The sequence below is a fragment of the Dama dama genome, chromosome 27, assembly GCF_033118175.1.
Source record: "Dama dama isolate Ldn47 chromosome 27, ASM3311817v1, whole genome shotgun sequence".
Taxonomy (NCBI): Eukaryota; Metazoa; Chordata; class Mammalia; order Artiodactyla; family Cervidae; genus Dama; species Dama dama.
In genome coordinates this window covers 21,917,971-21,944,240 of record NC_083707.1, presented here as the reverse complement: position 1 = coordinate 21,944,240, position 26,270 = coordinate 21,917,971, and the positions used below count along the sequence as shown (strand labels likewise).

The following is a 26,270-nucleotide window of genomic DNA, read 5'->3' as shown; positions in this document are numbered from 1 at the left end:
TGAACAAAAAACCTTAAAAACTTTTTCACACCCCGTGGGTGAAGCTGGAATGCCTTGAGTTAGTTCAAGAGCCAACACCATCTGTAACCTTCAAGCTGCCGTGGCCTTGTCTCCGGCAATTCCTAAGATGTTGCTGAAGTTTCAGCCACACTCCACTCCTCTTGTTTCCTGAACGTGGAAGGCAGGTCACCACGGAGCTTCCCTTCCGTTCTCCTTGCTTTGCCTGGACTGTTCTTCCTTCCTGTTCTCAGGTTGGCGGACTCCTTCCCCTGCAGGAGTCACCTCAGATGTCCCCTTTTCCGCATGGCCTCCTTGGCAAGATACAGGAGTCCCGGGCTTGTTGCCTGCGCTTTGTTTATAACCCAGGAGGGAGTGCTTGCCTGTGTTCACACCTCACACTGAACAGTCCTCAGGATGCACTTGCCTATTGGTTTGCCTTTGTCATCTGTGTCTTTCCTGTCTAACCTCTGTGTTCAGCAGTGCCTTTGTCCAGAGTAGAAGTTAAATACTTGAGTGAAGGTCTCTTTTAAATATCACTAATAGATGCTGGGCCGAAGGAAGGGCATGATTTAATCAGAAATCAGCCACCTTAAAGGGAAGATGCCTTGGGTAATCACTCAAGGTGAAAACTGAATGCTTGGGTACCAGATAGAATTAGGATTTTTATTCTTATCTAAAAATTAATGCACTTTTAAAAGTGTTTGGTGCCATAGGACAACTAAGTTGTGGGGGCAGTGAGGAGCCTTATAAGCAGTACCAATATTTTCCTCACAATAGATTATAAATGTTTTCAAGCCATTGCAGAGAACTCTGTTGGGCTTCTAGAATTCTAAACAGTGGAGGATGTCTGGTGACCATACGTCCTGGACTTCCTGGGGATAGTCCCAATTGCAATTAATTCCATTTTAGAAAGGTGATTTAATCCATGTTTAATTAAATTCATTTGAATTTTTATAGTTCCAAGTGATTCTTTCAAATACATAATTTCACAAATCAAAACCAAAAATCTTTTTGGATTGTGTTCTCACTTTTGATGCTGAAAATGTGGTCCTTGTAATGGGAAAGGCATCTTAGAGCTGAAGACTTTGGGGGTGAGGGGGTGATTGTTACTGTTAGGAATAATTAATAGGTCCAATCTCTTCAAATCCTTCCTTGTCAAAGGTGATTTTTAAAATGTGTATCAGTTAGCTCTTGCTGCATAACAAATATGCCAAAAAGAGTGATCTTAAAATAGCAGTTTTTGCTCATCATTCTGGGGGTCAAAAATTTTGGCCTGGTTCAGCTGAGAGATTCTCATAGAGCTGCAGCTATCTGGTGACTTAACTGGGACTGAATGCTCTAAGGTGGCCTTATTCACCTGGTTTGACCTTTAGTGGTGGCTGTTGGCTGGCTATGTGTCATCAGCAGGCTAGCACATACTTCTTCACATGGTAGCAGCATTTCAGAAGGGAAAGTCTCAAGTGCAAACACTTTTCAAGTGTCTGTGTCTTCTGATGTCATATTGGCCAAAACAAGTCAGGTAGAAAATTGTAGACTCAGTGTAGGAGGGGACTACACAAAGATGAGTGAACAGAGAGGCATGATTCCCTGGGAGCCCAGTACCATAATCATCTGCCACAACCTGTTCAGCCTAATAGAGAATTATCAGCATAGTTCCTTCTTGAAATGGCAGCACTGGCATCCATTTCACCTAAAAGCTGAATCAAGTTGTATAGGTGTGCATTAAAAATAAAGTGTGGGAGAGCAATTTGGAAAATGATTAGATCTGCTATGTAAATATGGTTGCCTGTCATGGAGGTTAGTAGTAGTATAACAACATAATCTCAAAGAACTGTTAGTAGCTTTTGGCCCTCACTAAGAATGTTCAGATCGTTGAATGTTTGATGATATTAAGAAATTATTTTAAGCAGGACAGTGGTATGGTGGTTATGGTTTTTAAAAATCCTTATCTTCTAGGGATATATACTGATATATTAATGGATAAAATTATATGATCTGGGACTTAATCTCAAAAAAACCTGGCTGTGGGGTCAGGGGCAGGGAGTAAATGAGACAAGATTGGCCAGGGTTGATAATTGTCAAACTATCATAGGTGATGACACAAAAGTCTTTGTACTCTTCTCCATACTTTGCATTTGTTTGGAAATTTCCACTAATTTTAAAAAGAATGTTTAGATCAGTTAGTGGGCTCAGAGATAGGTAGAAGTTGTCCCAGATGCCACCTTAGTTTGCTCTTCCCTGCTTTCTTGGTAGGATGGGGTAGGGTGTGCAAGCAGTCAGTGCTGGATTCCTCACCTGGGTTTTAGAGACTGTTCTACATTTGATTAAAAGAGTCAGAAGGCATCTGATCAGGGGCTCAGTAGCAAAACACCCCATCATTTGGGTGAGATTAGAAATTGTTCAGGACACGGTTGATCTCACTTTGGGTCCAGGGTAGGACACCACACTTGTGGTTAATTAGATCTGACACCACAGATTCTGAATAAGTCTCTTGGTAAGTGCTGTTCTCTCTCTAGGTCTTTTCCAGAACTTACTGATCTTAACTGTAATTTGTAGTGCGCCCTAGAATCTAAAGAAACTGGAACTGCTACCATAGCCCTGGACATGAAAGCAGGTCTCTTTCCCTGTCATCAGTGGACACTAGTGATTCTAAGATTCTTCATGTAAAATCAAAACTGGGAGTGAAGACCAGCCCCAAATTTCATGTTACAGCTTTCTTGTCTGCCAAGCCTGAGGCTGCCATTGTAGCTCCTGGGATTGTGATTCCCACTTACCCCTACCCCCATGCATCCTTTTCTTTGTTTAAGAAGATGGATACTTTGTTTAGGATTGGAGCTTTACACAGCTCTCACTGAATTCTATTTTATGGTGTCACGTTGATAATTTTTCAGTACTTTTCATTTAAACAATGATTGCCTCATCTTCCTTGAGAAAAGGCAGTTGAAGTAGATTTCACTTTGTGCACACGCCATGTGCCTCTCTGAAAGGCACTGTGACTGGAATGCTATTTGATCTTCGCATCTCTGAGGTTAGACAAGGAATTAGAAATATCTGAACTCTACTTTATCCCCTAACCTTATCATTCCAAATATGTGCTTAATTAGAAGCAGAATCAATATTTCAGGTCAGAATGAGTTCAAGTGGTCTAGAATTTTTATGTCTAAAAATGAAGAAAAAATAATTGGCTAGTAATATTTTAAAACACTGTGCTTGGCTAGGTATATAATCATTGTCAAACTTTCCCCAGAGAATACCATTTACAGTGTTAAAGTTGAGGTGATAAAAGTGATTAATCAAACACATAATTTCTTTCCCAGTTCTTGCAGTTACACTGCGGAACACCCTTACCCCAGGAAACAGACTTTCCAGTGAGATTTTGTAACAGTACAGCTTTTTCTGAACTCTTATCCATTCTTACCTCAAACCTCCCCAGATTATGTCTGCCTAGTAAATTCTAGGGGAACAGAGCAGTCAAAATATTATTAGATTGTCCTCATCTATCTGGGAGTTTGTTATAGAATGTATCTGGCTTGTAGATGGAAGAGTTTTCACTAAATCAGTCTTGTCTAAAAGCTAGAGCTGGAGTCAACTGCAGATGGAGCAGATCCAGGGAGGCTTCACTCCTGGGAAACAGGCGGTGCATTTCAGGTGTTCATCCTTGTAAACCGGATGAGAGGGGCCAGCCTGGCCTTGACTCGGCCAAGCTTACCATGCTGTGTGAACACATTTGGCATCAACACTTTGGACATGGGAAACCACTGACTTTGCAATAGCCAGGTTTTCTGTAGACAGGTGATGCCAAAACCAATAGCATGGTTAGCCATTTGGGTCTTTATATTATTTCTCCATTCTCTCACTTTTCAGGACCAGGTTGTGAAATGTGACCAGGAGCACCCCTAAGGTTGGAAAATAGGCACCTCTGGGGACATGGGACTGTGTGGGTCTTTGGGCGTCAAGTCAGAGAGACTGTTGGACTTGCTTGGGCCTGGCCCACCCGGCTGTTAGGTGGCCTGCCCAGGCAGTTCTGTGTGACGTAAGAATCTGTGGGTGTTCCAGGCCCTGGGTTGGGACGATCCCCTGGAGAAGGGAATGGCTACCCACTCCAGTATTCTTGCCTGGAGAATTCCATGGACAGAGAAGCCTGGCGGGCTACAGTCCATGGGGTCACAGAGTTGGACGTGACTGAGCAACTAATAGTTTCCCTTTTCACTAGGCCCCTTCATCTGAGGGCACAGGCTGGGGAAGAATTGTCACATTTATTGAGTACCAGCCACAGGGTAGGCCCTACCCCAGCTGCTTTACATGCATTATGTAAGTTATTCTTACCACAGACCTGCAAATGCAATCCTGTTGGCCTCATTTGGTGAGCAAGAGACTCTTGAGCAAGCAATTTGCTGCAGATGATGCCTGGTCTGTTAGCCACACAGAGGTATAGTCAATGACAGCTCCTCGGCTGTGTAGGTTTTGAGAAGGGAGGCATACACATAATTGAAGAAACTGGAGAAACAGATAGGTATAGTCCACAGTTGGAAAGGGTGAGCTCCTGTGAGGAGGAGGTATGCACAGAAACAGTGGGCGTTGATGTCAGAAGACCTATGGAGTAGGATCCAGGATGGAGGAGATGAACAGACGGCAGAGCTGAGTCTTTGGCCAGGCCTCACCCAACTGGGGGCAGGGCGAAAAAATCCCTGGGAAGAGGGCAGGGGTGTGAGGTGTGGGGCCAGTTGGCTCTGGTATCTGTTGGGTTGGCCCAAAAGTTTATTCTGACTTTTCTGTAAGAGCGTATGGAAAAATCCGAACGAACTTTTTGGCCTACCCATATTTGAACGCCAAAGTGGCCAAGTGTGAGTGCTTTTAAGAGGAAATTTTCTAAAAGTCCTAAATTCTAGAGATCCAGTCTATTTCTGGTCTATATTTTTGTGATCACAGGTGCAAGCAGGCTCCACACCCACCCGAGGCCAGGCTTGGGGGGTCCCCTCCACCCCCATGCGTGGGGGAGTCTCAGATCAGGCCTCTCAAATGATCTGCAGGTGAGGCTGTTCATCTTGCCTGGAGTTCGTGGTTCCTGCCTCTCTCCTTGCTGCTCTCTGAGCAGCCTCCCTGGGAAGCGAGCTGGGGGTCAGGACCTCCAGGGCTTCCTGTGACGGGGTTTCAGGAGACACTCCACCAGAGAACACCAAGTGGGGGGCAGTTCACGAGAAGGAGAGATGGCCTCTAAAGGGCAGTCCTGGGGTGAAGAGCCCATCTAACTACAAAATAGTTCTCAGATCTTCTCGTGACATCAGTTGACCTTCTCGGATCCATCTGGGAAGATTCGCAGTGGCGAGCATCTTTCGGTTTGGAGGCTGCGCTTTGGGAGGTGCGTGGTTGTGATGACCTCGGGGAGAAGCCCCTGCTGCAGGATGGGAAAGGACGGAGTTCAGTGCCCTTTAGGGTGGGACTGTGAGAGGCCTGACCTTGCTCTGTGCACTCTCTACTTTTCCAGGTGGCACTCCGGCTGGAGGACGAGGACGAGACGGCAGAGCCGCCCCCCAGCGGCTGCCGCGACCGCAGGCGGGCCAGTGTGTGCTCGGGAGGCACGGGCAGTGAGCCCCGGGGCCTGGACCGCAGGCGGAGCCGCAGGCACTCCGTGCAGAACATCAAGAGCCCCCTGTCGCCCCCGTCCAGCCCCTGCCCCCTGTCGGCTCCCGACTTCAAGCCCAGTCAAGTGCGAGATCTCCGGGAAAAGTAAGCATTAACCCAGCCCTGGGGAGGGGCGCAAGGACCCCTAAAAGGGGAAAGGAGGCCCAACCCCACAGGTGTCCTTGACCATCCCAGCCTTTCCTATTCCCTGCCTCTTCTCTACCTTTAAGCCATCATCCACAGTTACCCCAAAACTTCCCAAGGCACGGTGGCCCTGGTGATGCACTCAGACTTGATCTAACTCCCTGAACTCATCTTCACCTACTTGTGTTTTTATATTATTTATATTATTAGCGTCTCAGTTAATGTCTGTGTAGAAAGCTATGCTTTATCAACTAGAAAAGAATCCAAAACACAAAACTTTGGTCTAGAAATAAATGGTATGCCACCACACCAATGTGAGATTGTTAGAACCTGAGGTACTCATGATAATACATAGTTGAGGTTAAGTAGAACAAATATGTACTTTCACATAATTTCAGTAAATACTAATGCTGTCATTTATTCAGTTAGTCATATAGCATACATTTTTTTGAAGTGCATCTTATAGGCCAGGACTGTTTGCAACCATGAAGACATATGAATGGAAATAGTATGATCTCCATTTCTGTGAACCTCCTATCAGGACTGAGAGAAAGTAAGAAAGAAGAAAGGACATTAAAAAGAAACAGAAAGATTGACAATCCCATGAGAAATTATGTATGTCCAAAATACAAAGTTTGACAAGATCTCTAGGAACTCAGAAGTAGTTCCATAACACAGAGGTCCAGCTGAAGGATGGCTGTGCAGTTCTGGGGTCTGAGTCCAATTCTGTCTTCCCAAATGGAAGCCCTCAGTTCACTAGGATGGTGGACCTCCGTGGACCAGTCTGTGCCAGACAGCTCCACCGGGGCTGACTGATACACTCGTTGCCAGTGCTCCTCTTCTGCTGCCGGTGGAAATCCTGCTTGCATTATTTGGCTGGAGCATTTTCTCCTACCTGGGACCTACCTGGGAGCCACATGTAGGTCAGGAGGCTGCATGATGAAGAACTGAACTCAGAATAGGTGGGATGACCTTAAGACAGTGATTCAGATATGTCCCTTCCTCTCCGTCCCTAAGGGAACACCCATCCGCACTCTACTAAGAATTGACTTGAGCAGTCTGGTACCCATGGGATCCTGGAACATGAACCAGCCCACACCATTGGGTGCCTCCTATTGCAGAAGGAGAAGGAGGGCATCTATTTGAGAATGATGTGGAAAGAAAATTGAAACTTCTGAGCAGAATGAGAAATGGGAACATTTACTGTGAAATTGCATGTTGTGATCTAAGATCTTTGAGAAACTCAGGCAATTCTCACAGGGTCCTGAAACTCCCTGTAGTGCTGTTTCTACTGGTTAGAGAAATGAGTATGGAGAGAGTTGGGCAAAGTGGACTGAAAAATCTATTTATGATCACCAGGGATGCTGAAGGTGGGAGTTAAGAGGCTTCGGCGGTAGCACTTGGTATATGGTGCTCTGCCTGCTTTGTGTCATGTTTGTTCCTGTTCTCTTTCTTGTTGTTACACTTTTAAAGATTCCTGAACTGTGACTCGGGTGACCACGCCTTGTGATATGTTGGCAAAGGCAATGACAGTGAGTTGGACCGCTTGGGCACAGTCCACAGTTTTGAGGCTCTGGCCTTGGTGGGATCTGGAATAGGACACTCTTTCTGAGTGCTCCCGCCTTAGTGTTTTCAAATAGGACTGATTTTTCATTTTAATGAAATGATTAATGTAGGCTTCATAGCATTTGCTTAAGAAAAATCCACTTTCCAGTTTATAAAGAAAGATCATGGTTTTAAGATTGATGATGATGAAGTGGCTTCATCTCTGAAGTCTATTGGAGGGATTTTGCCCTGTGGCCACAAAGTCACAGCATGATTTTGGCAGAGATGGGAGTAGGAGAGAGGAAGAGGGTGACGAGTAGCAAATCGGGAAACAGTCCCTGCATGCATAGCTTAGTCACCTGCTCAGCATCTGTGTCTCAAATGTCACCTTCATCGAGAAGTTCATTGTGCTTGATTGCCCGTAGACCTTGAAAGACACAGACCCATACCTGACCTAGACTACTTTTCATCTGTGTGATCATTCTGGCTCTGCTTACTGCTAACTTGTAACAACATGCCTGCATGCATCACACATGAAGAATTGTAGGCGGGATTGGTTAACTCTGTGTCCCAAATAATGCCAACACTCTTGAAAAGAAGGTAGAACTATGTTACAGATTAGAGATTCATGTTGTCCTCAAATGTATCTATATCTAGCCCTCTGTACTGCTTCTTTTACGTAGCTTGAATTGTATTCTCCTGATGATCCTCTCTAGGGTCCAGGCAGGACAAGAATCATTATCCTCACATTACAAATGAAAAAGCAATCAGGGGCTTGGTGCCTTGTGACAAATCTTAGAACCAGGGGACTGAGCCTTGAGTTAAATCTAAGTTTTTGACCTTTGCCTCTCAATGTCCCAGTCATATGCTTCCCACCCGCCACTCCTAAACATAATCATTGAGTGAGATTTGTACTTCTGGACTTTTTTAGACAAGGAATTTGATTTACATACCATGCAGGTATATTTTTATTCAGGTTCATATGAAAATTCAGAGTCGAACAGGAGAGAATCCCAGAGTCTTCTTATAGACCTAGGCCTGCTAGGCTATGAGCTTTACAAAGGCCTAATAAGGCTTGAAACTCACCTTGCTTTGGTTTCCGAAGAAGTAGAACTCCACAGTGAGCGCTCACCAAATAAGGTATGTGTTTATTGTTCATCTGCCACCTAAAAGTACTTTTTGTGATCGTGTGTGCCATAGTTTCACCTTTGCAATTAAATTTACAGATTTGATTGGAAAGAAGAAAAAAGTTGGTGCTTTCATTTTTTTTTTTTACCAAGAAGTTTATTTTTAACATTTAATCATCAAAAGAGCCAGTGTCTCTCATTTAAATTGTAATAGTAGTTAATGTTAGGACTAAAAAGTTTTCAGAGTTGTCTAGCCCACAGCAGAAGCCCATTCTATGCCCTCAGCCTCAGACCTTCTCCTCTCTGAGGCACCCCATTCTGCCCTCGAACTTCTCAGCTCCTTAGGAAAGCCCCCTGGTCTAAATTTGCTCCATAATGTGGTAGCTTTATTATTGCTTAGAATTTCACTATATGGATAAAATTTCCCTGAAATGTTTCCCTATTCATCCCGGTTCTCACCACTGTCAGCACGCGTGAGGTCCTCTTCCTGTTCTGTGTGACCACCTTTCTGAGAATGAACATGGCCTGGGACTTAATATGTAAACTTGAAATTTCATCCTGTTGACTTCCACACAACATTCCAACCCGCGGAGGTAATTTTGAGCTTCATTTAGTCACTCCTGTTAGCAGTTGTGCCTTCCAGCTTTCAGCCGTGTGTATATTTGAATACACATGGACGAGTGACCTGGCGGGTAGTGGATGCTGACAGCAGCTTGGTGCAGACGACTCCCATGTGCCTCGAAGTCAAGTGTTGGAAACATTCTCTGTCAAGGGCCAGATAATAAATATGTTAAGTTTTACAGGCCAGTCTTTGTTGCAACTACGCAATTAAATTCTCCCTTTGTAGCATGAAAGCCGCCACAGACAGCAGGTAAGCAAGTGAGCATGGCTGCCTTCCAGTGAGACTTTATTTATGGACACTGAGATTTGAGTTTTACATGTTATAAAATATTTAGATTTTTTTCCCCCAACCATTAAAAAAAGTGAAAATCATTCTGACAGACTGTACCAAACCAGGTGGTGGGCCACATTTGGCTCACAGGCTTGCCAACCCCTGTTCTAATGGGCTGGGTTTCTTGAGGGAAGTTGATGGGGAATGGCAGAGATGACAGAGAGGAGTATGTGGCAGACAGAAGCACTCATCATCCCCTAGGAGAGGACTGTTAGGAAACAGCGTCCTTAAGTCCAGGGTTATAGCTAGGAATATTCCATGAAGACGTGGAGGCTGTTTGCTGATGGACGCTCATGAGTTGTCAGTGGATTATTGACGGGGTTGGAGAAAGCAGAGGTGAGTCAGATGAGGGGACGTACAGAGCCAGTGGGGAGGAGGGCGTGTGGTGATGACTCCAGGAAAGGTTGGGCTGCTCGGGGAGGGGGACTGGGATCAGTCCCAGTGGTGCCAAGAGGAGTCGTCTTCAACCTGCTGTCTGTTGTACAGTCTATGAAGGTGGTGGTCCCCTCCCCATTTGACAGATGAGGAAACTGAGGCACAGAGTGGTTAAAAAACTTGCCCCAGATCTCACAGGTTTGGTAAGTGGCCTAGTTGAGTTTGCCTGCACTCAGTCAAACTAGTCTCTGAATCTACAGAACATGTTCTGTGGTGACAAGCTTTTTCTCTTTTGAGGATGAATTAGAGAAAGGGTGTGACTGGTTGTTGCTGACTTCTTGGTGCTGACCAGATGGAGGGGATGTGATAATCCTCTTTTCTTACAGCTGTCCACTTAGGTCTGGTCATGATGTTGCTGGAAACCTCCAACAAGGCAAATGTTATTCTCTCTTCTGCAATGTTTTATGTCTGTGTGAATGAAAATTTGTTATACCTTTAACGTATAACCTCCCAAGCCTGGGAGGCAAAGCTTTGTGAATGGACTACCCTGTATGTTTCAGGTGATAGACAGCATTCTTTTACAAAAGGTATGGAGCCTGCATAGTTAGGCACAGGCAACCGAGCCCAAAGGTTAGAGCTAAAGGACTAGATTCTATACGCAGTCGGGTTTGTTCTCTGTTACAGTAGGTGTTGCATAATTGGTGTTAACCTACAAAACTTATGGCTCGGATGACCTCAGTCCTGGCTCCTGGGGAACGTTTGGCCAAGTGCAGTATGGGAGCAGCCACTGAGGTTATTGAGGGCACAGACATGACCTTCTCAGCTACAGTCCTCACTTCCTCCCCAGGCTTGGCCTCAGTCTCCCCCACTGTACACTCAAGGTGATGATGCCTCTTTAATAGAATGGCAGGTGAGTCAGGAGAGGCAGTGCAAATGTGTGATTAGCCCAGTGTTATTCCAGTCACTACATGCCCTGGAGCTTTCCCGGATATTGTTCTATTAAAGAAGGTAATTGTTAAATAAGTATGGATAGGAATGGACGAGAAGATTCTGTGAACTGGCTTGAACATGCTAGAGGATTTCACAACTAGCTCAACAACCACTGGTACCATGAGCAGCAAGTAGCTACTTGGGTAGGTTTATCTGATGATAATGATTTGCTAATGAGATTCACCAGCAAGGGATGTGACCTCTGAAGGTAGGTGTGATTAGAATATAGCCAGTGATTCCAATTTACCATTTAATCTCCAGGAAGCCCTTTGTGGTCTCTTGAGTATTGAACGGCAAAGGGTGTTCAAAGGGTGTTCAGCAAAGGAGGGAACGTGGCTTGGGTGGGAGGGTGGGAGAGAGGCAAAGGGGCATGAACTTGGAACTGAGAGAACCTGCACCAAGAAAGGACAGAAGCAAAAGGTATGAGGGAGTGGTTACTTTGCAAAGCTTCCTTCTGATTTCTGTGACAGCACTTCTGGTTTCTCAGAAGGTTCACTGTGACCAGATTACCTATTTCTTTGGAGGTTTGAACTTTGCTGCATTAAATTTGGGGATTACTTTAGATTGTGATTTCTAGATTTTCTAGATTCTAGATTTCTAGATTCTGAAGACAACAGCAAAACTGTAAAAATGAACAGAACTACTGATGAGTTTTAAGTGACGAAGTGAGAGCGAGGTAGTGTTTCAGCCAGACCCCTCTGGGAACAGCCCAGAGGCTGCATGAGAGGAGAGCAGACACAAACAGGGAACTAGGGGGGCCCTGGAGAGGGATGGAGGGGCCCGACAGGAAGAAGGGGAAGTAGCAGAAGGTGATGAGGTATAGGATGGATATCACTTGTAGGAAGGTGAGTGGCGGGTATGGTGGGAAAGAAGAAAGGGTTTGGGGGTGATCCCCAGACAACCAGTAACTTAGGGTCATGGGATGGCTCAGACCACCAAGTAAGCTGTGGGCATTTTCAGTTTGAGGCGTCTGGGTCACAAGTAGAACTTCCCGTAGGCAGTTGGATAGGCATGAACTGAAACTCACGTACATCTAGGTGAGGGTTGAAGCCTGGGCTTTGACCTGCCCCCTCCCCCCACCAACTCTCCGTAACCCAGGGAAAGCAAACCATATGAGTAGAGAAGTGAAAGGATAAAGTGTAGAGTTGTCATTTCATGGAAGTCTGAGAAGGTGACTTACTTCCCGAGTCAATGAACCTTGACCTTGGTCGTCTTCAAATGAGAATGCTTCTCAAGCCAGAGTAGCCTTATTTGGTGTGATGTTGCAGGAAGGGGCAAGCCTTTTGCTATGGGGGTGGTGAACACATCTCAAAGAAAAGGAAAGATTCTTATTTCTAGTTAAGTCTTTGGCTTGCTTCAAGAATTTTCTTCTTTTGGTGTCAAGCTGGCTTGCCCTTGACCTGTGCAAACGCCCCATTTCCTATAGTATACACATTCCCATCCATGTCCTGACTGTTCACAGCCCTTTCTGGTAGAGTTGATTCTATTGGCCGTTCACACAGGTATGGGAGTGGGGGAGCCCTTCTGTAGAGCAAGCATCTCTCTCTTTAAATCCCGGACAATTCCAGGATCCCTTTGGATATGGAGCAGGGGCTTTCTAATGATTGCTAAGCTGAGCTGATTAAATCCTGTTGTGGAAGGAGGAATGAGCGTATCTCTGACAGGAGTCTATGGAGGGAGCCTGGTAGTAAGTCTTTTGAATGAGCAGGGAAATATGAAATCATGAAAATGTAGGCTGAGGAGGGCAGATCTGGCATGGCAAAAAAAAAAAAAAGGAGTGTAGAATGGGCAGAGATGATGCTGGGGAAGCATTTTGCAAGGAGCTCCTGGGGAATGAACTCTGGAAACTGATAAGGAGAGATCCAAAGAAAGGGAGACCTGGCCTAATGTTATTTTTATCTCACACATGTGCTCAGTGAGCTGACAGTGGTCACAGGAACATCATATTCATGTTGAGAAAACACTGATTTCTAAGGCAATTAATGTTGAGCTTTCTGAGCCTGATGAGAATGAACAAGGGCCATCGTTGTGGTCCAGGTTGGTCTATGTCAGGGAGTCACTGATTCTCCTAATGGTGGAATGGAGTCTCAGTGTCATGGGCAAAGGGTCAGAGCTGGTAGACACCTTTACACCTGAATACATGAAAAGAATCTGAAAGAAGGAAAGATTCATGCTTCTTCCAGTCCTTAAAGGGAAGAGGCATTTATTTCCAGCCTTAAAGAAACGATCACTCTGAAACCTCTGAAGCACTCTGCCAAGCCTGTGCTTGGCATCCTTGCTGTTTCTAAAAGGTCACAGAGAATTCCAGTCTACCTTCATCCTAGTTTCTGTTCTGCTCTCTCAGGCCTCCAAGAGACATTTAAGGCAATTAGATGGTATCTCTGGCTTGGAATAAAGTTTTTTCTAAAGCATAAAATCAAAGCACCCACAAAAGAAAGTAGTGAAGCACCCCACAGTCTGTAGTTTTCACTGGATTGATTCGTTCTACTCCTGAATAAGCCTGCAACTAGGCTACTAATTGTGTTTTTTCTACTGATATTTATGCTGTGCAGACTGGAATTCTATTATATTCAACTTCTCCATGTTTTCAGCAAAAATAATGTGCTGGATCCATTAGTATTTTATTCTAAAGCAAAATAGCAAAATAATGGCTTATGCATTAAGTTTCTGGTTGGTTGGCCAGTTACTAGGTATATTCAGTATCCATGGCCTGTGTTTAATGCTCCTTCTAAACTCTGAGTGTTACAGGGATAATAAATATTTTCCTGTCTAACTTTGGGTTCTCACTATGGAAACATCAGAGCAACAGCAGAGCTTAGATGCCTTTTCATTCTCTTGGCTGGCAAAAAATCTTTTGAGGAAAGTGTCTTCTTTTTTGGTGGATAACAAACCTCTGTTTTTGAATGAAATCACTGCTCCAGTTGGTTGGAGATATGTCTTAAATGATTAAGATCACTAATTGGAAAATTTTAAATCTCTTCTTGGGGCCTTGGTAGCCTAGAAACAGCCTTGAAGTGAACAGAAAGTGTGAGTCATTGGGAGGCTAAGTTCAAACTCCAGTTGAAGTGTTTGCTGAGGGATGCAGATGGAGCCCAAGAGGGCACTTTGTCTGACATAAATTTAACACGCTGTTTCTTTTTCTGTTTGTTTTTAAAATGTAAAGTTTAATTTTTTATTGTGGTTATATATATATATATATATATATAAAACTTGAAATTTACCATTTTAATCATTGTTAATTTTACAAATTAGTGGCAATAATCACATTCACAGTAACACACTATTTCCATGAAATACTTTTTCATCTAATTAATATGTCATATGCATCTTGTAGAACTAAATAGGGCATTTAAAATGCCTGCATCTTATCTAAACCTTAGTACAGAGCTTTCTAACGAGTTGCCACAAATGATCACACCTGTGTCAAGACACTGATTTTTTTTTTTCCCCCCCCCTCAAGGCAACCAGGCAAGTCCAGGGTGACGGGGGCACTGGGCAGGTCTCCGGTCCCTTAGTCTGGTGGCTGTGTTGTAGGTGGTCATGTCTGAGCCCTGTGCAAGGAGGACCAAGAAGCCCTGTCCAAGGCTTAGGTGGAAACATGCAGTGATGCAGGAGCCATGAAACCCATTTGAGTTCATGGCATCAGCAGTTCCTCCTGGCAGGTTGTGTGATCTCGCCCTCTCTGGACCTCGACTTTCATATCTGCAACAGGCGGAGATCTCCAAGTCATCTCCCCAGTTCTTGCCACTCTGTCTGTTGACCATCCAGAGCAAGTGTCTCCATGCTGAGCACCATGTGAGGTTCACAGGGCCAAAGATCTCCAGCAGGCAGTGAGTACTCAGACTGGCTGTCCTTGTGGACCGGGTCCACTAGAGAAACAGAGGAGGAGTAACTGCAGGCAGAGAGAAGGGCTCCTTCAAGGACCCCCAGCTGAAATGCCCATGGAGTTGGGTGGATAGCTCAATAGACTGATTAAAACTAGGGTGAGGAAGTTGATGAAAGGAGAGTGGGAGATGAAGTTGATGAGATGATGGGAATATTTGCTGGGCAAGTTGGACTTTACCCTCAGGTTAGTGTATACACGTTGGAGCAGGAGAGGTTCGTGTGCAAAGTCCCATCTTGTCTTCTGGTCATTTCCTACTTGGCCAACAGCACTGCAGAAGTTTTTCTCATTTGAATACTTCCTGGTGCAGTTGATGTCTTTCTCCCCCACAGACATGTAAACTTTAAGGGTGAGAACCTCTATTAACCACTGTACCCCAGCATCTTGCACATAGTAAATGCTCAATAAATAATTGTTGGGTAAGTGGAAAGAGAACTCTTGCCATGTAGTTACACTTCTTTACTTTTAAAAAATGTTTGTATTGTTACTTATCATGGGAAATCTCTGTACCTTCTGCCCAGTTTTGCTATGAAAATCAAACAGCTCTAAAAAATCTGTTTAAAAAATTCTAATTGTTCAGAGTTGAATTAATCATAATCATGGTACATTGGCATCATTGGTCCATGTGTGGCCCTCTCCTAGTTTATTTTATGTAAGATATACTTATTAATATAAAGAATATCCATGAGACTACAGTCCAGCTAGAAACCCAGGGCATTACCTTTAACTTACTATAAACTTCCAACTTTCAAATCTCTGGACCTGGGTAACCAGCACTCTTAAGTATTGCTTAACATTTTCTTATGGGTTTATTGTTGTTTTTACTAGTATCAGTTATGCATATATATATTATATATAAAACAATAGTATGTTGTATAATTTTGCCTTTTTGAACTTTATAAAAAGTGTTATCATATTGTAGCATCTCCTTGCAGTTGTTTTCTTCAGTCCACATTTTGCTTTCAGTGTTCATCCATATTGCCACGTGATGCAGAAGTCTTCCGTTTCCTCTGCTTGTAACATACCAAAATATCTTTACTGTTTTTCCCATTGGGGAGCATTTGTGTTGTTTACATTTTTGTCAGTTACAAACAATACTGCTGAGAATATTCTCAGACTCACATCATCTGCACATTCTTTGGCTTCCTCAGGGTTTCTCAGTCTTGGTACTGTTAACATTTTGAACCGAATATGTCTTTGCTGTGTAGGGCTGCCTCATGCCTTGTAGGATGCAGCATCTAAGCCTAAATGTCTCCCAACATCAAAACATGTCCCTTGGAGGACAGAATTACCTGGTTCAGAAGCACTGCCCTAGGCTATAGCAGTCTGCTCCTAGGTGATGCGAATCACACTTATGATATGAATTGTCGACCTTGACATGATAGTGCCAGTTACTTTGCCAGAGTGGTTACACCAACACACACTCTTATCGACAGTGTATGAGAGCCAGGTGATCCGTATGCTCTTCAGTGCTTGGTATTATCTTCTCACTTCTTCATTTTGCCAAGCAGATAAAAAATATTATCTCATTGCAGTTCTGATTGATTTATATTAAACTCTGGGTTTCAGATATCACTTCATACAAATTTATTGGCCATGATCATGTATTTTTCTCACTTTTACAGTTGTATTTTTATTGTTTTTTAAAAACTATTTTTTCATATTCTTGATATGAACTGTGTGTTAGTCGCTCAGTCGTGTCCAACTCTCTCGATCCTCTGGACTGTAGCCTGCCCGGCTCCTCTGTCCATGAAATTCTCCTGGCATGAATACTGGAGTGGATTGCCTGCTCTGAATGTGTTGCTTTAGCTCTTCCACTTCCTGATTGCTTTGGTCTTAGAATATGCATTAATGCTGTTTTAAATATGTTGTATTTTTAAAACATCTCTGCAATATCCATTTTCCTTTCTGTTTGTTTTTTGAAGTCTGAGGAACATGACAGCAGCCTGAGACCCCAGTTCGGGGAAATTGCTTTGGCTTTGACGGAAACTGTGCCCTGCAGAATTGGTCAGTCTGTGGGCCGGTTGCTTTTCTCATGTGAAGAGGGTGGACTCCAGTCTGAGACTGTGTGTGGTAAAAAGGAAACCATCTGATGGGTGCAGAACAAGCTTGTGCCCTCGAGTAACTCCTCATCAATTGCAAACAAGCAAAATACCCCTAGAGTTATTTGAAAGCCAGAGGCCAAAGACCCAGAATGCCTTAGTACAGTATAAACAAAATTAAATTATATTTTAAGAGAAAATTCAAATAAAAGCAAAATTGTCTGATCTGTTTCTTCAGTCTTAAGTATTATCTGCATAAAACATCATTCTTTTTGACTAATTCCACTAGGATGAAATTAAATAAAATCAAGCATAGAAAATCTGGTGCCCTTCAAGAGGGCATTTCCTTCTCCGTGGGTTTGTGTTGTTGGGCACGGGCAGCACTTTGACCAGGGAACTTCTTGGAAGTGGGTTTCCTGAATGAGTCATTGTGCTGCCTGTCCTTGGTCCTGCTCTGCCACTCATGATAGTAAAGCTGTAATATGTACAAGTCACTGGGAGATTTATTGCAGGATCAGAAGATGTTGAGCCCAAAGAGGAAACAGGTTGGGATGTAGATCAGAATTGCTGTCAAGGAGATCAAGCCAGTCCATCCTAAAGGAAATCAAGCCTGAATATTCACTGGAAGGACTGCTGCTGAAGCTGAAGCTCCAGTATTTTGACCACCTGATGCAAAAAGTTGACTCATTGCAAAAGACCCTGATGCTGGGAAAGATTGAAGACAGGAGGAGAAGGGGACAACAGAGGATGAGATGGTTGGATGGCATCACTGACTCAATGGACATGAGTTTAAGCAAGCTCCAGGAGATGGTGAAGGACAGGGAAGCCTGGCGTGCTGCAGTCCATGGGGTCGCAGAATTGGACATGACTAAGTGACTGAACAACACAATACACCTTTAGGACAGCTACATGCAAGAGAGAAGGATTAAAAATACATGGTTTGCACAGGTGGAAATTATAAAAGGGAAGGTGTTGTTATCCGCCACTGGTTGGGAATGCTTTGCAGAGTACTGTGACCTCTTCCTTAGTGAATCAAGTCGAGTTCTGAGTATCCATTAGTGGGGGATGGTAGAGATTTCCTAAGAAGGCCTCAAAGTCAGTGATGATGATGAGAGAGCTAGTAGCTAAAGCAAATTGATTAGTTCACTATATACCACTCCTTTTCAAAATGCCTTACGTGTTAACCCAGTCCTTCAAGAAGGCAGGTACCGTTGATATCCTAAATTGGGATGAGAATGGTGGGGCCCAAGGTCACAAACTGGTAAGTTATGGAGCTGGAGTATAATACAACCTAGGCAGCTTGGCTCTGACCCTCTCCAGCTGCAGAAGACTTTGCTTATAAATGACTGCAGCACCTGGGGGAGCAAATGAAATCAAGTTATTTTGAAGGGCGGTGCTCCATGTTTTGTGTTTAAGAGGAGAGGCCTGTTGGTTGGCAGGGTAGAGATTCATGGGTTCTGGGCAGACCAGAAGTAATAACATTTGCAAATTCCTCATCTAGCTGAGGGAAGGTGGCCTCTGGCTGAAGGTTGAGGGTACAGGTTTTAACTTGGCTGCTGTTAGAGCAGGGAAGGACTGTGGTTTGTGAGGGTGAGCTGTACCCGACTCAAAAGGACAGGTGAGGTGTGCTCACTTGGGGCTTGTGGCATTACAGGAGAAGTCCTGTCTTCACTGTCTCACTGACCTCGTTTCTGACAGAGACACCCCTCGATCCAGGTATGAGACATATGACCATGGGATTGAACTGATGCTTCTCTCTTCCTTTCCTGCCACATGTAATCAGTCACTAAGTTCAGCCGTGTCTGTTTTAAGCTTTTTTGGATCCATCTCTTTTTCTTTAACCTCACTGCTGTCGCCCTCTTTGCCCTACCTCTTTATGAGACTTGCATAACCTGATCAGCACATTTTAAGAAAGAGGAATTATTGATCAACCTATTCCCAGAAGATATGTGTAAAAAATTCTTAATAATTTTGTAATCAATGATACTTCAGTTAAAAAATTCTTAATAAAAAATTAACAAATAGAACCAAGATGTTTATATTAAAAAAAAGGGTAACATAACAAAGTGGGATTTATTCCTGGTATGCAAGGTTGGTTTCACATTTTAAAAAGCAGTGTAATTCATTGCATTTACAGAGAAAAAGGGGAAAATCATATGATTATCTTGGTGAATGGAAAGAAAGCATTCGATAGACTTCAGCACTCATATATGGCAAAAATTCTTAGTAAGCAAGGAAAATTCTTTGGTCTGATAAAGAATGCTTACAAAAAATACATGACAAAGCTCATATTTCCTCCTGATATTTGAGACAATGATAGGATGCTTAGTATCATCACTTCAATGTAATATTGCAGTTCCTAGCCAGTGTAATAAGGAAAAAAAAAAAAAAAAGGAAAAGCATAAGAATTGGAGCAAATTAAATACAACTATCTTTCTGGGCATCCCAGGTGGCGCTAGTGGTAAAGAACATGCCTGCCAGTGCAGGAGACATAAGAGACGTGGGTTCAATCCCTGGGTCAGGGAGATGCCCTGGAGGAGAAAATGGTGCCTCACTCCAGTATTCTTACCCAGAGAATCCCGTGGACAGAAGAGCAGGCTACAGTCCACGGGGTTGCAAAAAGTCAGGCACAACTTAGCAATTGAGAAACAACAACAGTAGAATTAAGTTTTATATTTAGAAATAAATTTAGAAGAAAATATATAATACCCATACTGAAAATTGCAAGCTTTAAAAGAAATTAAAGGATATTGGAATAAAGTTTGATGTAAATAAAGGATATACCATAATCATGGATTGGAAGACTCAATATGTAAAGTTTTCAGTTCTTCTCCAAATTTGTGTGTAAATTCAATACACTCCTAATTAGTAGTCCATCAGAATTTTTGTGGGAAGTGACAAGCTGAGTCAAAAGTTTTATGAAAGTATAACGGGCCAAGGACTTAAATGTTGAGTGTCAAGATCTATCATAAAACTATTGTAGTTCAGATAGTGTTCAGAGATTCTCTCAAAGGTATAAAAATTGATTAATGGTGAGAAAAAGTCCAGAAACTCACAGATACATACCTGATTCATGATAAAGATGATACTAACTTGAAGAAAATACGGGCTTTTTACTAAATGGTTCTGGGCCAATTGTCTGTCTATGTAGGCAAAGAAAAAAAAAGTATCTGAACCCTATCTCATATGATGTGCAAAATAAATTATGGATAAACATCAAATATAAATATGAAAGGTCATATAATAAAGCTTTTAGAGAGACAAAGAAGAGACTACTTTTAAGACTTTGGTGTAAGGAAAGAAAATTTTAGAACAGGACAAAAAAAAACACTAACCATCAAAGGTTAGTGTAGATCACAAAAAACTGTGGAAAATTCTTCAAGAGATGGGACTACCAGACCACCTTATTGCCTCCTGAGAGATTTGTATGCAGGTCAAGAAGCAATAGTCAGAACTGGACATGGAACAACAAACTGATTCCAAATTGGCAAAGGAGTACGTCAAGGCTATATATTGTCAGCCTGTTTATTTAACTTATATGCAGAGTACATCATGCAAAATGCTGGGCTGGATGAAGCACAAGCTGGAATCAAGATTGCCAGGAGAAATATCAATAACCTCAGATGTGCAGATGACAGCACCTTTATGGCAGAAAATGAAGAGGAACTGAAGAACCTCTTGATGAAAGTGAAAAAGGAGAGTGAAAAAGTTGACTTAAAACTCAACATTCAGAAAACCGAGATCATGCCATTTGGTCCCATCACTTCATGGCAAATAGATGGGGAAACAATGAAATCAGTGACAGACTTTATTTTCTTGGGCTCCAAAATCACTGCAGATGGTGACTGCAGCCATGAAATTAAAAGACACTTACTCCTTGGAAGAAAAGCTATGACAAACCTAGACAGCATATTAAAAAGCAGAGACATTATTTTGCCAACAAAGGTCCACATAATCAAAGCTATGGTTTTTCCAGTCACGTATGGATGTGAGAGTTGGACTATAAAGAAAGCTGAGCACCGAAGAATTGATGGTTTTGAAGTGTAGTGTGGAGAAGACTCTTGAGAGTCCCTTGGACTGCAAGGAGATCAAACCAGTCAATCCTAAAGGAAATCATTCCTGAATATTCATTGGAAGGACTGATGCTGAAGCTGAAACTCCAATATTTTGGCCACCTGATGCGAAGAACTGATTCATTGGAAAAGACCCTGATGCTGGAAAAGATTAAAGATGGGAGGAGAAGGGGATGACAGGGATGAGATGGTTGGATGGCATCACCAACTCGATGGACATGAGTTTGAGCAAGTTCTGGGAGTTGGTGAGGCACAGGGAAGCCTTGCATGCTGCAGTCCGTTGGGTCACAAAGAGTCGGACACGAACTTTGTGACTGAAAACTGTTCCGTTCAGTCACTCTGAACACAGTCACTCTGAACGGAACTGTTCAAAGGAAGAAATGATAAATGGGGTCCCGTTAAGATTAAGAACTTACATTTATTAAAAGATACCATAAAGTGAATGCAAAGACAACCTACAGGTTTTTAAGGCAGAGTACTTAGACGCTTCAAAAAAAGGGTATCTAAATAGGCACTAAAAGTATAATAATGTGCCCAACTTCATTGGTCATCAGGGAAAGCGAACTAAAGCTACAGTGAGACCTTACGCTCAGATTAGATGGCAAAATGAAATAGGCAAAAATATCAAATCTTGGCAAGGATGTGGGGACAACCAGAATGCTCATAGACTATTTATAGCAATGTAAATTCATCCATTTATTTAAAAAATTGTTTGACAGTTTCTAATAAAGTTGTACTTAAAGCATATCTTATGACCAAAAACACTAAAAAAAACATCTACTACAGTATCCATAACAGCCCTATGCAAAATAACCCCAAACTGAAAAGTACCTGGTTAGCATCAACAGTAGAACGGATAACTAAATTATAGTGTATTCGTGTGAGAGAATGGTATACAGCCACGAGAAGGCATGATCTTTAAGTACATGTAGCCATATAGGTGATTCTCACAAGTGTAATGTTGAACAAAAGAATCTGGATACAGTATAATTCCTTTAGATGGAGAAGAAAATCAGGCAAGGTTGACCTGTGCTGTTTGAGGTAGACGAGGGGAGCAATTAAACAGGAGCATTGAAGGAATGCTGATTACATGGATGCGTCTATTTTGTGAAACCTCAGTGATTCGTGTGCTTATCTGTGTATATTTTATATTTCCGTAAAAAGTAAAAACCATGACTAAAAGACAAGTGGGGCAAAAGAGTTAAAGATCTTGGCAAAATGATGGGTGCAGTGAGAATGGTCAGTTCATGAGGACTGAGGGCAAGAAGGAACTGGTGGAGGACAATCTTCCTCTAGAAAATAGAGGCGGATACTGAGGTTGCAGAAGAGTTATGGTGGGAGGAGAGAAATGAGAGATTTGGAGGAGAGGGGCTTGTGGTTGGGGAGAGGGGGTGCAGGTGTGGAAGTTTGCATGTAGGTTTTCCGAAGTGGGCTAGTTCAGTGTGATAGTGAGGTCCAACACGTCAGGGCTGAAGTGAACAAAGGTGGAGGTCATTGGAGTCCAGTCATTTCAGTCCTTTTTGCACGGGATTAAGAAGCCCTCAGGGTGTTGGGAAATCAATCAGTTATCAAAGTCTGTCTTTGTGTAGCTGCAGGAACAAAACTCAAGTTAAACTATCTTAAGTGCAAATGAGAAGTTATTGTCTTCTGTTAGTGAAGCTTCAGAAGTATTTTAGATCCAAGTATTAAAACTGTCACAGGGACTGCTTTCTTCTCTCTCTCCCCATTCCCCTTCCCATCTCTCTCTCTCCAACTCTGCTGTTCTTGGACCATCATCAGCGACAGACAGCCCTCCTCCACTCAACTTAGGGTGTCCTTGTACCTTCTTGTCCCTGAAGGCACCAGGAGAAATCTCAGGGGTGGCCTGGATGGAATCCACCTAGGCCATGTGTTAACCCTTGAAATGGGGGGGAATCAGGCCCCCGCCCCCAGACACACTGACTGAGAAGGAGGGAGTAACATGCAGAAACCACCTGCCCGCCTGGAGGTTGGTGCTGGACGGAACGCAGTGGAGACGTGAGGACTGCTCCCTGCTGGCCCAGGGCAGCCCAGAGCACAGCCACTGCACCTTCCGTGTGCAGGAGGAGAACCTCCTGGGAGGCCTGCCCAAGGCCAGAAGTGGCTCTGAGTCCATGTGGTGGGGGGATGGGGGGAGCCGGATGGGCGTATGCAGCGCAGTCTCATCCAGCCAACTCAACGCAGAAATTTGTCTTGGGCCAGGTGATTGCATCTCCAACCCACACTTAAATTTCTCCATCTCAGAACTGTCTCCTCTTCTCCTAACAGATTAAGTGTGCTCTTTTCATTTCAGCCAGCTGGAGGTTTGTTGTTGTTTTTGGCTTCATCTTCCTGTTTGTCTGTAATGCTTATCTCGCTTTTCCATCTTGTCTCTGTGTGCATTTCTCTTTTCCTGGCCTTGTCTCAGGGTTGAGGAGGAGGAGGAGGAGGAGCAGCCAATCACGGAGCCCAATTCAGAGGAAGAGAGAGAGGACGATGCCCCCTGTCAGGGCAAGGACAGGTACTGAGGGCTGGACCCTCCCGGGCTCCCACTGAAAGCCTGGAGGCTCCTTCCTGGTGGAGAGTTTGCAGCATCCTTCTGTAGCCTCCTCCCTTCCTTACTGGCTCCCTCCCTCACTGGTTCCCTCACACAGAGCCCCAGAGTGACTAGCTTCCTAGAAATATAACTGAGCACGTTTTCCCTAGAGGACTGCATTTTTACTCAAACACTGCCTCCCTCACCACGCTTTATGGAAGATACACCCAGTTGCTCTCCTCCCCACTGTGCCCTCCCTGAGTGCTTGGGCTCAGTCACATTGGCAATAACTAATGAGACGCTCAGAAAATTTTAACCCTTTCGGCCCTGTAGGAAGAATAATTCCATGTGTCCCCTTCTTCTTGCTAATTTTACCAGTATAATGTTATCTAAAATATGTGGATGACTGCTATGGTAATAATGCACTTTGATTTGTATCCAAATGGACAGGACCACTTTTTACCCCCATACAGCACAGAAAAAAAAAAAAAAAAAATCCCAGCATTTATTTTCATGCCCAGAATGACTCTCAGAGCTATGCAGCCCTTTGGGGGTTTTCTATCCTCTACTCACCTCTCCAAGGTGCATCCTTTCTGTCTTCAAATGATGTTAACAGAAAGGCACCTTGCAGATACTTGTGAATTTGGTGGGTATTTCCCCCCAAATGAGGTCTGTATGAAACATAAAAGGTGATCATGGGTAATTTCATTTTCTGATATTCAAAAATAATTCTATAATCAGTTCCTTCACTTGATTGGTTACACTGCACTTTGATATTTTTGCTGTTAGTTTTTCCACAAATAAGCAAAGTCAGAAGGGTAAAATCTTTCTTTTACCAATTTCAAAGTTAATGGGATTCTTTGCTGCCGTGACCCCCTTCTCCAGGTCACCAACGCACGTAAAAGTTCTCAGGCCCATTGGATGCGCTGGAATGTCCATGGCTCTCTGGGGCCATGGACTCCTCTCTGAACTGCTTCTCCACTTGGGAAATGTCCAGGAAGAAGCCAGCAGGATGTAGAGACGGAAAAGGAATGACCACTAGGTGTCCACAGAGAGTGAGGTGCACATTCAGGAGTGAGGGGGAGAAAGGTGGGCATTAACCAGGGCACCCCCTCCCTGGCCTGTGCTGAGTGCCAGGCTCGGGGGTAGTGACTTTAGTTAGGGATGCTCTGGGAAAGAGGAGGTTCAAATGACAGTCCCACCTTAGGCTGAGAGTGAGCCACAGAAAGTTATGTGTACCCTCAATAAATACACCCGTGTGGTCCCCACGTGCTTAAGTGTACATGGTGTGACCACCCACACAAGCCCTTCACCCTCAGGGACTGAAACAGTTCAGTAGCACCCCCAGACCAGATGGAAGAATCTGGCTGGAAAGAGCAGCCTCTAAAGGCGTCCTTACTACCATTGCCGCCTTTACACGGGATGGTTGTTGACACAGATAGACGGCGGTTTATCCTACCCCGGCAGTGTCTTTGATGGCATGACTGGTGCTGTAGGGCATCTTCAAAACAGATTAGACTTTTCTGTTTTAGGAAGCAGAGGGTGTGCACATGAAACCCCAGGGTTTGATCTCGGCCAGGGTGTTCATTAACATGGATGTGATGTTACTCGCTCCCTGGTGTCAAGCTACTAGACTTCAAAGTGGTGGGAAAGGTTCCGCTTCCTTCTGTGGGCTGGTGTCGTCCATTGCTTCCTCGTCCTGCTGGCTGTTTCCTTGGATGCTTGCCTTGTGTACCCGCCATGTGTGTGTACCATCGTATGTACCCCCTGTGCCAGGCCTGCCCTGAGCACCTCCGTGTGGTCTCTTCCCATTCTCCCTCTGAGCCAGGAGAACCAGTATATCCCTGCTCTTATACACAGATGGAGCTCCGAATTTGAGGTAGGAAAGAAAAAAAAAAAACATAGCTCATGTTCCATTTCCAAATGGGCATGGCCGGGAGTCAGGTTCTCTGGGAAAGGGACTATGGTTTTGAAAACTGCAGAATTTAAGGTAGATTCTCCAGTGGGCTTCACTGGTGGCTCAGAGGGTAAAGAATCCACCCGTAATGGGGGAGACCTGTGTTCGATCCCTGGGTTGGGAAGATCCCCTGGAGGAGGGCATGGCAACCCACTCCGGTATTCTTGCCTGGAGAATCCGCATGGACAGAGGAGCCTGGTGGGCTAAGGTCCGTGGGGTCGCAAAAAGTCGGATACGACTGAGCGACTAAGGACAGCACAGGACTCCAGTGACAGAGGTGGGCATCAACATATCGAAGTGTTTTCAATCCAGCCCTGAAGGTGGGAGTCTCCATGACTTCTGTCTCCACGGACTTCTGTCTGTGGCAGAGTCAGGCCTGCCTGCAGGGGTCTAGATGTCTAGGGTTTAGTGGTAGAGGAGACCCCGGGGAAATGTGCCCGTGAACCAGGCAAAATGTGTCTTCACTCTGCCAGCCCCTCATTTCCAGTTCTTTGCATGTCCTGCTGGCATCGTTTCTCCTCCTCCACACTTGCTCTCAGGAAAGGATCCACAAGCCCTAACTCCTAAATTTGGAGTTTGCAGTATACTGCATCCTCAAGTCTGGGCTTTTTAGGAGGAGGGCAGATCCCCTGTTGAGCAAGACAAAGAAATGAAGTTCAAATTATGGAAATTCTGGTGCCAACACAACTGGCAGGGAGACCCTTGTGGGGTGAAGAGGGGAGGTGCAGAAGAGCCTTTGAGGCCCCATGAGATCCTCTCACAAAGGCCCCTGTTTGCCCAGAGGCCAGGTTGGTTTGACTTCCCAGACTGGCCAGCCCAGGGCGTCAGGATTATTGGGAAAAGTGGGGTTTCCGGCTTCTATGCCACAGGTCAAGAAACACCGCCGGATTCTGAAGCCGGCGGCCCCGACGGTAATGAGTTTTTACACGTCCTTTCCCCCTTTCCTAACCTTGGCTCCCTCTCTCCCCAATCTCTCTTCCTCCCCTTTCTCCTCCTCTCCTCCTGCTCTCCTCCCGGCTGCTGCAGC

The 26,270-nt window shown here is 44.2% G+C and overlaps 1 protein-coding gene across 2 annotated transcripts in view; it reads left to right on the top strand.

Annotated features, from left to right (window-relative positions):
• FHOD3 (formin homology 2 domain containing 3) overlaps positions 1–26,270 on the top strand; it is a 518,587-nt gene that overhangs the window by 350,947 nt on the left and 141,370 nt on the right. Inside the window, exons 10-11 of one of the 2 annotated variants that reach the window (XM_061130778.1) lie at positions 5,486–5,727; positions 23,179–23,271. In XM_061130778.1, the coding sequence (XP_060986761.1) occupies positions 5,486–5,727; positions 23,179–23,271 (335 nt within the window). The remainder of the gene's footprint in view (positions 1–5,485; positions 5,728–23,178; positions 23,272–26,270) is intronic. The other variant, XM_061130777.1, reaches the window with a different exon arrangement.